The sequence below is a fragment of the Abrus precatorius genome, unplaced genomic scaffold (genome assembly GCF_003935025.1).
Source record: "Abrus precatorius isolate BTA unplaced genomic scaffold, Abrus_2018 Scaffold10, whole genome shotgun sequence".
NCBI classification, from domain to species: domain Eukaryota; kingdom Viridiplantae; phylum Streptophyta; class Magnoliopsida; order Fabales; family Fabaceae; genus Abrus; species Abrus precatorius.
Window position 1 is genome coordinate 23,012,890 of NW_020874292.1, and position 12,175 is coordinate 23,025,064.

The 12,175-nt window shown below is 29.4% G+C and overlaps 1 protein-coding gene across 1 annotated transcript; it reads right to left on the reverse strand.

The window, feature by feature from the left end:
• Window positions 1–3,128: 3,128 nt before the first annotated feature.
• Window positions 3,129–4,983, reverse strand: LOC113852494 (dof zinc finger protein DOF1.4-like). Its single transcript, XM_027482783.1, has 2 exons — window positions 4,005–4,983; window positions 3,129–3,255 (listed from the first exon to the last, which is right to left on the reverse strand). Exons 1-2 carry the CDS (start codon window positions 4,507–4,509, stop codon window positions 3,239–3,241), a joined length of 522 nt encoding a protein of 173 aa, XP_027338584.1. The 5' UTR covers window positions 4,510–4,983; the 3' UTR covers window positions 3,129–3,238.
• Between the last annotated feature and the right edge of the window lie 7,192 nt (window positions 4,984–12,175).

A 12,175-nucleotide genomic window follows, 5' to 3' on the forward strand; every position in this document is an offset into this window, starting at 1 on the left:
TTCTTAGAAACAGTTTAAAAATATCTCTATTATACTTAATTTTTGTATTTAATGTTTAGAACTTTTTTCATATTTAACTTTCATTTTAAACATCTTTCATCATTGATTTTATATTTATTTATAATTTTAAAACCCTCTATTCAAACACAACCTCAGTGAATTAGAAGAATATATATATATAATCTCATACCATACCAGATATATAAAGATTTCAATTCAAGATAAATCTTGATTTATCTATTATTTAATTAGATATTTATCACAAAACCTTGTATTTTAATTAATTATTCATATAAATTGTCAAGATTATTTTAAAAGATTTACCGAAAATATCATTGGGTGAGTTTATTTTAAAAGAAAAATGAGTTTTACAATTTTTTTAAGAAAGTTTTCAAAACAGTTTAAAAAGAAATAGATTAGTGAAATTTGTTAAAAAGTATGGATTAAATTTTAAAATATCTTAATGCTTAAATTTAGTGAAAAATTATTAAAAATATTATTTAAATTTAAAAATTCTTTAAGTAATCAGAAGCATTTTTTTTTACCAAAACCAAAAACTTTACTTATCCTCTAATATTTACTATCAAAAGTGAATCTTTAATTCAAATAAATTATCTCCTGATATATACATATCATACTCAAATTAAAACTCTAATTCTAATTTACTTTTTCCTAATATATACTTTTAAATATGAATTTGTTATTTTTTATTTTTCATAAATACCCACGTTATACATGAGAAATACAAGCTAGTTAAATTTGATTCTTTATTCTTAACTTTCATGAATTGGCATTATCTGGAGCTAAAAATTAAAGGAACTGCCACTCTTTTTTTAATTGGGAAAAGTTGAAATCCAAAAAAGAAAAACCTTCAAACAACTCAGGGGTTAAGTTACTGGGCTTTATAAGAATTTACAAATCCTTTTAAATTCAAAATGTTATTACGTACTATAAGAACGTTATCTATTTATACCCTAAAGCAAGTCAATCAGTCGATTTTACAATCATTTTTTTACCAAATTTAGAAATAAATTTATTAATTTAACCTTTTTTTTAGTAACTATGTTTCCCAATGTCTTATAAATGTGTATTTCTCCTTTTCTTTTAATTTTCTTAAATTTTAAAAAACTGAAAAATGGTAATAATTTGTTGATATCTCAGTTTTAAATTCGAAAGTCTGAACAATGCATACATTAACGTCATGATAAAAAGAAAAGGATAGTAAGAAATACAACAAATAATATACAAATGAATAAAGTATTTGAAGGTAAGAACAAACTATTTTGTCCACTCTAGTTTCAAGACAATTGAAGGATTAAGTAACAAGTTATTGTCATTTCTTTATTTAGCGAAAAACAAAAGTGAATTGGCCATAAGTCAACTTCTTAAGTTTCAAACGTTTTGCTGCACCTTGAAAATGAAATCAATAGGTCGCAGGTTGCTTGTAAGAATTATGCCACCCCACCTAAACATAGAAGTAGAAATAGAACAAAACAAATTTTGTTTTTACAAGCAGTAATAAATATGGCTAAAAATACAATTAAAAAAAACTTACTGATTCATTTTGAATTTATAACTTGGCAATATTAAAATTAAACTATCATACAAAGACTCAAAATAATTAATAATAGACGGTTTTATTTCTCTGTGTATTTACTTATTTTAACTAGACCCTGTATCAGAGAAAGATATATACACACACATGTGATTACTGTTATCTAAACACTGTATTAAACATAAAATTAATGCAGGTGGAATCGGATAGTACTTATATTTTTGTGGAAGGAAACTAAACTAATGAATGAAAAATAAAATTTATTTAAGTATTAAAATGTTTTTTTTATTCTTTGATATATTTTATCATTTTTTAGAGTTTACAAATTAATTTTCACTTATCCATAACAGGAGTGGGATTTCTAGTTTTCCGAATGAGAACAAAAGTCATTCATGAATAAAAAATAATTCTGTAAAGGCTAAAGCTTAGACTAAATGCTTGAAAAATGTATTTTAATAGTCGCTTACAGGAAGGTCTTTGCAAAAATCAATTGTAAATTAAACTAATAATCCTTTGATATGTATTGTTAATTTTCTTTAGAGTTATAATGGGTTATAGTACCTTTTATACTCTAAATGTCTTTAATAAAATGTTAATGTTTAAAAATAAATTAATTAATTAAATAAAATCAGAAACTCAATGTTGTTTTCCATCCACATTTAAATCATTTATTATTCTTGAGTAAATCTTTGAAGTGAGATACACCAAAGTAACCCTTTTCAAAGTATCATTTAATATTTCCTTTTGAAATTGAGGTAAGATAAATATCAAGTGACCAGTTTAGGCCAATGTAGGAAATTAGACCATAGTGCAAGGCTTTAACTGGTAAATAAGAATGAGCATCAGCTATTGCTACTTCATGATTAAGACTGAAACTAGTAACCAAATCAAGAACCAAGTTAACGAATAACAACGAGACTGCTATGGAAGAAGAGAGAAACACCCGGGCTAGCCTGAATATGGTCAAATTTGCAGTCGTGGCAAGTGGCTACTTGTGATTTTTTAATCATTGTTTGTGATTATTTTATTAACATCACTGTTACATAAATTAAGGTAGGAAAAAGATACCATATATTCAAAATCGAGATAGTTCTAAACAAATAAAATAAAAGTTGTGATAGTATTTATATAGAATGGTACACATGTGTAGTAAAAAAAAACTCTACCCTTCTGCACTATTTGATTCATCTCTTACTGCCCCTAATTTACGGAGTGAGAGTCAATATTTTCAAGCTAATGAGCATTTATTAATGCTCAAACGGATCAAATAATGTTGTTAGGTTACACATGATTCATATTTTGAAGGGGTATACCTTGGTTCATAGCTATGCAATCATAGAAGAAACGACAAGCAAAAACAAACCTTGAAAATACGGTGGGCCAAAATACCATACACTGTTCTATTAAACAGGAAGAAAGGTGAAAACACCATGTGAACTATAAGCTCACAGATAAACAATCCCTGAGGTATATAATAGTAACAGAATATCATAAAATCAATAAACTACTCTGCAACCGAAATTCTTCTGGCCCAGGACCAAAAAATGATTCTCAACAAGTGGTGGTGATGAATCGTGTGCAATCAAATCCATGTTATGTCATTCCAACATATTCATATATACATATCCACACGAATCTTCCATCACATTCTGTCAGTTCAGTTGTGCTGGAGCAGACCCCATATCAATAGTCATCCATCCCTATCACAAAGCATTCAGAAAACATTTAAAATAAACAAAATTCCCTATACTTGTGAATAATGTTAAGCTACTTGAAGTTGCATACATTAATATACCATTTTATTAGAGGAAACGATAGAGAGATGAACAGGCAAACACAGTGGGTTACAGTTAATTGGACCCTTTTGCTTGAATCTGAAGCTGAAACTAAAATAAGACAGCTCCAAACACTGCTCTTTGTAAGAATTACATGTGCAGAAAAACCAGTGGATATCATAATATGTTCCATCTGAAAACATTCTCACGTACTACTCTGTATGAAACACAAAACACCCCAATTAAATAACTAATCTATGGACACTACCATGTGCTTCTATTTTTCTTTTTTTCTTTTTTTTTTTTCCTCTTTTCTCAGGGTTTGATATCAGAATCATCCCAAGGAACATTAAGATCAGTTGAGACCAACGAATCAATATCCTCCCAATTCCAATAGTTTGGCATTTCCAAGGCAGTATTTGTTGCAGGTATCTCCCATGGATGTGTGTTAGTGCCACTTGTGCTAGGCATTATATTGTTGATGATTGGTTCCTCCATTGTTTTAAACTCTTCACCATAGTTATAGACACTTGAGGATCTCAAAGAGGCTGATATTGCACAAGGGTTTGTATCAAAAGAGTTTGAGGTTGAGAAGGGAAAGAGAAGGCTTTGGTTTTGAGGAAAAGGCACAGTTGAACTCAGAAAGATGCCATTACCAATACCAAAGTCTTTACCTTCTGTGTCTTTGGTACTCAACAGATTCTGTTGTGGCAGCAAGGATTGATAGAGTGAGGAGGGTATGGTTTTCTGATCACCCACTGAAAGAGGAGGAATTGTGATGTGGGTACTCAATTCAGCATCCATGTTGCCATTTGAGGTGGTGGTACTAATAGAAGTGGTGACAGTGGTTGTTGGAGTGGTTGATTTCCTGACTCGCTTATTCTTCCTGCCACCACCTACAGGAACATTGCGCAGAGTTCCACCTTTAGTCCAGTGCCTCTTACAAGCTCTGCAGAAATGCCGAGGCTGAGACTTATTGTAGTTGTTGTAATAACAAAATTTGGTGTTAGTAGAATCACATCTTGGGCACTTCAAAGGTTCTGATTGCTGAGTTTGTTGTTGTTGTTGTTGTTGTTTCCTCATAGGAGGAGGCTTTGGGAGCTCCAAGTTTTGAGCCTGCAACAAGGTCTGGTTCCAATCAAGTCCTGTACTTGAAACCTGCTTAGAACTCAAACCCATGGCTTAAATTCACCTCACCGAAAGCAGAAGTAGTAGTAGTAGCAGTAGTAGTAAGTAGAAACAATAGGATCAAAGCCAAGTTCTTTTTTTCTCTCTGCAATTAGATGAGAAAGGTGGCAAATTTTATCCCTTTGATCGAGGTGTCAGTAGAGAAATGAATCTGAAGGATAACAAGAGGATCAGATTTCTGCTTATAGCACCAACCGTGTGAAGGTCTAAGGAAATTGATGAATGAGTGTGGTTTGATAGAAGGAAAGGCCTAGGAAGCTGTGGAGGAGTGAGCATGTCTTTTCTCTAATCTGTCTATATCTAATACCTATTTATGATCTTATCTATCTGTAAAGGATCAATAATTATAACAAGATGATCAGAAAAAATTACTAGAATTTGTGTGCAGTGAAAGAGAGAGGGAAAGGGGTTTGATTGCTACTTGTGGGGGGGTGGTAGTAGTGGAGGCAATCCCATAAAATGTATGCAAACTATGGTAACAACTTCAATTTTAGTTCTCTCCACACAAGTATTATAGAAGAGGAAATAGAGAGATGCTTAACCCCTAAGGTGAAGGTGGGTGGTTGACACGTGGATGGTTTTAGGCCATTGAAAGTGCTTTGTATTTTGGCTGTAAAAGGAACGTAGATGTGCATGATGCTACGCTCTAATAATTTAAGTAGCAAACTTGGCCATCAATGCAAACACTAAGCTAGCAAAAAAGAAGGCAAGTACACTACGGTCTTGTTTTTCTTAATTGATTGGCATTAGGGGTAAGGGAAGGGTGGTAATAGTGGGGCCTAAGATTCTTAGGAAGGTTAAAAACAGTTGGCAACACATGGTTTCTTGTGGGACACAAGGGAAAAGAGTGGATGTAGTGGTGTTCTATGGACCTATGTCATGTGATTACATGTAGCAAGTTGGGTACATCAGTATGTTACATGCACGTGTAGGTCTCATGCCTATGGGCTATTGGTGTTAATCGAAGCATCCATGACATGTTAGCTAGGCACAATATTTAATATTGAAGTTTTGGCTTGTTGCTCTCGCATAATTTGTTCTTTATATGAAAGCATAAAATTGGTCTTGTGCTTAATTTTGTTTTGCCAAGAGGAGAGTTTGGTGCAGCATTTTAGGTGATATAGTATTCACTTGTTTGGATGTTAGATAGGATAACTCAAATTCTAGGAATTATTTTGATGAACGGGTGCAAGTGTACTACAGGATTTGATCGTCAGAGACATCACAACCACCCCGAGTCAAACAAATATCAGGTCAAAAAAACATGAGTTAAATAAGTTGAACCTTTGAAACCTTAAAACAAGGGAATTCTCTTGGAAATCATCTCATGTTAGCAATTATATATTAACTAGTTGTTAACAAAATTTATACCTATAATCTTTATCTAAATTATTATTCACCTCAGTTAAAGCAATTACTGAAATTATGTTCTTTACTATCTTAAATATTTGTGTAACCTAAATAAACTAACAAAAAAATTAAAAACCTTATTTATAAGTATTTTAGAGGGCCTGCTAATGCTTTGTAGTTTTCAAGAGATTATTGCCAAAATAAATTACGCCAATTTTAGAACATTAAAAACAAATAATTTTAGTGTGTGTGTGTGTGTGTGTGTTGTAAAATACTATATATAAACAGCTGATACAGACATTTTAAATGACTACTAGGTGGTGTCATATTTGAATGTCTTGACACGAATTCTTAAACAATGGATCGATACCAGCCTCGACACTTTTGGGCAAAGAATAACCGAAGAGTCGCACAGAAGCATTTGATTAATACAATGACAGGAACGTGTTCAATAATGTCATACTTGGAATTTTGAATATCAATAATGCGATTAGCACAATGACAAAAGAAGAAACATCCAAACAAACAAAAAAGCAAAGAAAAATTTTGGATAAAACATAAATAAGCGGGATGCCTTTTCTTTCTTTACCCTGATGTATAACTCTTCAGAAATCTCCTCAGTGCAGACAAATGTAACGAAATGCTTTTTTTTCATCTTTGATTCATACAATTTACACTGTATGAACTATTAAATTAATTAATTAAAACAACTAATTTGCACTTGTTTATTTAGCCATTTTGTTTTCTAACTGCATTTTGTGAGCACCTACCTAAGAAAGTCAAGGCAAATGGATGAAATAAATTAGGCACATGAATGAATGAATGAATGGCTAAGAATAATCACAGGGTAATAATTTCTCCAACTTGGTAGTCACGGGATTAAATTATTATTGGAAATAAGAAACCCAAAGGTCACATGCAGATATATAATTAAGGCACGATTAGGGTAAGATATCACAATTGAAAATGGTGATTGCATTTACAATATATTCAAAGATTAAAAGAGTAGTGTGAATGGAAATCAATCTTGGTCGGTCGGTTTGGTGAAGAGGACAAAACAAAGAATGTTTGTCGGACACATATGAAAACGACACAGCGAATTAAATCTAAGTTGAACTCACTTAAATTTCTGGGTTGAGTCAATTATGTCCAACTAAGACGCCACCTAAAATAAATAAACTGATTAATGATCAATATAATATATTCTCGTGTTCATGCTTTGCTGAAACAGGTGGAGCCAGCAACCACGTGATTTTAGTTTCGTAATCGAACATTAACCAGCCAAATCAATTGTTGGTTAGTTAATTGCCATTACTTTTGTTAAAAGGACACGTGTTGCACTGTCACGGGGCAGCTGGGCCACCTGATTAAACCATTTGGGCCATTGATGCTCTCAGGAACATGGACTCCCATCTTTCTTTTTTTGGTTTTTGTTTATCTTATTGGTTAAGTGACTGAATTTGGGCGCTTTTTTTATTATATAAAATATGGAATTTTTGAAAAAAATTATAGAAATAGGGCATTTTCTGTTACCATATACTGTTCTATTATTTGGAGAAAATGTAGCTTAATTCTTAGGTAGCGAATAGGGCATATATGTTTTTCTGTTTGTAAAGCGGAGTTTATAAGACCAATAATTAGATGTGAATTTAGTATACACTATGATATATGATAGATGGTAAGAGACTTTTTATCCTTTTTCTACGATCGATTTCAATGAAAGTAAGTAGGAAGCAGACACAAAGCTATTCATTATTCTTTATAGTCTGCAGACAAGCAAATAGGGTTCTTCTTTGGGGTTTTCATTGTAACATGAAAGTGATATAACAGTGATTGATTAAGGAAATAAATACTATGCGCAAAACTCTGAAAGCTACGTTAACGATTGCACACGAGAATCTGTTTAAATCAAGTATCTTCGTATGTGTAAGTGTAAGAACCAAATTAATTGTCAAAAGTTGGGAAAAGAGACCCATTGTAAGTTTGTAACTCTACTTACAATTTCTGTTTTATTCCATCTTTAAAAATTGGACCAGTAGATGTAATTAGAAAATAGGTAAACTGATCAAGTATTTTATTTACTTAATTGAATCTGTCCAAAATTAGTAGTATTGAATAATCGCCACAATTTTTTTTTTCTTTCAAACTTTTAATTTACTAATAGAAAAAAGGTCCAATACGTTACGAAAATCATGTATGAAGCTCACTGATAAAATGTTGTTATTTAAGCTTTTATTATTAATTTTTATGTTAAAGAATATATAATATAATTTTTTTAATTTAAATTTTACTTAACTTAATTTTTATAACTTTATATTAATATATTTTTATAATATGATATTTAATTTATGCATTTAATTATCACTAATTATTTAATCATATTGTTAAATGAATGAATTGTGAAATAATTCTTCACCGATTTAATAATTGATTTAATTTTTTAAACATTAGTTTTACTAAATAATTTTTGAGGTGCGAATTAATTTTATAAGTGCATATCTCACTTAACAAACACAAAAAAAAATACAAAAATTATTGTGTATAATATAATTGTTAAAAGAAAGAAAGAAATCCTTAACCTTTTTTTCATTTTTAGTTGTTATAAAAAAAATATATTGTACATGATTTATCAACACTTTACTTTTAGTCTTGATTTCTTATTTCATGTTAAATTCATTTTATCCTGCAGGACTCATGTCAATTAGAGTACATTGAGATGTAGCTCATAAAAATGCCTTAGATTTTTAACAAAAACCACTCTTATATTTTAAAGAATTTAATTAATTTATATTAATTAATGTACTATTTTTACCCTTATATATATATATATATATATATATATGAAAAGAATCTTTTTACATCAATGTAAGTATATATATATATATATATATATATATATATATATATATATATATATATATATATTATATATATACCAATTGGTTTAATGAGTTTATCTTAAGACCCATACAAATTAAACACCAAAAAATAAAAATCATTAAATGTAAATATAAAACATTTATTGAGATGCTAAATTTTGTATGATCTAATTTATTTTTCTTTTGATTTTTAGTCCCTATCATTTTAATGGATTGTAACTAGAAAATAATGAATTATTATATACGCAAATTTTAAAAAATTAAAAAGACATTTTTTTCTAGTGCATATTATACCTTATATTTAAAAATTAAGGTAATAAATTTTTTTTAATATGTTCATAGACGTAGGTTAAAGTAACTGAATCATGTTAATTTTGTATTTTTTTTTTTATCACTTATTTTTCATTTTTATTATAACAAGAGGTATCAGAGTTGAAAGTTTGTCTATGTAATAAACTCTATACATATATTGAAAATTAATGGTGTATCTATATGAAGAGATCATTGTATTGACAATATTTTTAACAATGTAGAGGTTGAGTGGCATGTCTTGTTAATAAAAGCTAACGTTAGTACAAAGTTGAAAAAAATATTATCGATAGTAGTCAATTGATGAGAACTATTGGTAATTGATGACAATAGTTACAGTGCTCGTATGTCATCATGAATATATGTGGTTAAAAAAGAATGATTAAATTAAAAAATAATATGAAATCTATGAACTAAATAGATAAATTTTAATATAAATAACGTAGATTTTTCAGTCAATGACATTAAATATGGTATGCAATCTGAAAGATTGAAGATGAGTATTTTTTATTCTAATGCGTATGATACATGCCTAACAGCTAATGACATCAAGAACAATATACAGTCTAAATAATTGAAGGAAATAATCTCTAATTCTAATATAAATAATGCAAGTCTGTCAACTGTTGTTAAATATACAAACATAAAAAAAAAAGAAATAATATCAAGATGAAATATTTTTATCGTAGAGAAAATTATTTTTTATTATTGATAATTTAGAAGAGTTTAAACAAAGTTAAAAAGTTGTTGAAATATCTTAAATTTAAAATTTGTGTATGACTCAATTTTTATGTTATTTCTTGAATTTCAATCATCATTGCTATAATAAATTGTAATAGAGAAGTATGAATTGTGATGAATACATATAAACAAATTTTAAAACATTGAAAAGGATATTTTTAACCATGTGGTAACAACTTTTAAATATTAAGAGAAAAATAAAATAAAATTATATTTTGAAAATTATATTATTATTATTATTTTTTGTTGACGATGACATCAAACTATTTTTACACGTTATCCATCCGATAATATGTAAACATAAAGTAGATGTGAAACTAGCATTTTTCTAAATAGTTCTCCAACGACTTTGCCAACTCTTGCTTGACTTCATTAGTTCGTTTTACTTTCTGAAATTCCTATAATTCAACTTTATCAAAATTTATTAAAACATGAATACGAATTAAAACGAAGTATAGGCCGTGACAGATAAATCTTAAAAGAAACAGCAGACATCATTTTTGCAATTTTAATTCCCCTAGTTTCTGTCCAAAACAGCTGAAACTGGCAAGGACCTCCCTCCTAATTTTGCTTCACCCTCAGATGCAAGCTTCCTGAGGAGAGAATAATTGTTTTTCGTGCCACTCAAAGCATCAAAATGGGGCTTTTGAATGATGATTGCTCTATCCGAATCTTTTATTTGATACGTCTTATCACCATATTTAAAATATTTATGTGTCCTCATCTAACAGCTCAGTTGATCAAGACTGTTGTGTTATCAAGTAACCTAGATTCTGGCCATTATGATTCTCATTAATCTAATCAAAACTTAATTTACCTGCGAGATAAGTGGCCTAGTATTTGATTCTTATGATAAAATGTTAATTTTAGCATAAAGCATGCGGTTTAGAGTTCAATCCTCACTATCTGATTTTTTGAATAAAAAAGTAAACTTCAACAGTATTTTCACCTGCAAGTTACGGTTTTAAGATTATTAATTTATTACAATAGATATCACGACAAATGGTAGAAAAAAGTATTAATTATAATATATATATAGAGAGAGAGAGAGAGGGGGGCATTGAGAGATGTTTATTATTAAGAAGTGAAACACATTAATAATAGTGATTGAATTAAAATAAAGAGTTTAAATTTAACGTTGTTACCTCATTATCTATTTTTTTTCCTTTTATTAATAATTATTATTAATGTTTCTCATTTTTTTTTAAATGTTTTATATATATATATAATATAGAATAGAATCTTCTTATTTTATAAATCCAAAAACTCTTCCTTTCATTTATATATATATGCGCGGGCGTCTATATCTAGAAAATTAGAACACAAACTCGTGACAAATGGGTTTCTGACCTTGAGATTGAACGCTGTTTCCCAGCAAAAAAGGAGTGGTCACCCGCCAAATGAACACCTATATCATCCAACTATATCCATCTCTTGGCATTTTCAAAAGCCAAAACCAATTATTAAGAACCATTATGCGAGACTTGGTAGGACAAGAATATGACAATACACCTACGTAGCTCTTGAGGGAGGGAAATGAGTAACAAAAAGTAATCAACGATCCTATCAGAAGTTAAGCTATGTATATATGCACTTAAAAATACGTTAAAAAAATGTAGTCCAATACAAAAATTATAATTAATAATATTAAAGTAATCGTAGATTTATGTATATTTGAATGTGAAACCATCTTATAATTAAGTTGTTCTGCCAAAACAATGATATGCCTCAAGCGGGTTGAAATGCTTCTAATCGTTTCCAAGATTTCTTAACGCCTATTAACAAATTTTGATGGAATTAATAAATTGTTTATCAAGACCGAAATAGTGAATGCTTCTGCTGTTATGATGGTGCAAACAGCATCATCATCCTTCTACATTATCAGTGACAAATCTTAATTCCAGATAATAGAGTATTATTTTATTTGGAATAATATTCTAATTATGCAATCATAGTTGTTTTTAAACTTGAAAGAAATGCATAAGGGTTTCTGAAGGAAAACAGCGCTATTTTGAGTAAAGATAGTTAAGGATGTTACCAAGTTTCTAGACACAGGTTCGCTTATCTTTAAAATGCAAGCTTTCATAAGATAAAATTATTCATAACTTGCCGTAAAAATAATTAAACAACGTTTCAGAAAAGTATACAGTCTTTTATTAAACGTTTAAAAAGATAAAAGATCGGTTGCTTAATTTCATTTTATCTAAAGAATGCTTGCCTTTTAAACAAACGATATTTTGTGTTTAGAAGTTGGCAATCCTTAACCACCCTTAATATAGATTTATTTTCCTTTAAATTGATTTTACTTCAAAGCTTAGAGCATTTTCTTTTAAGTTTATAACCAACAATGATTGTATAATTGGCACGCTCTTGTTTGT

What these genes read in the sequence shown, in the direction of transcription:
- LOC113852494 (XM_027482783.1), bottom strand. Translation starts at nt 4,509, where the DNA reads ATGGGTTTGAGTTCTAAGCAGGTTTCAAGTACAGGACTTGATTGGAAC.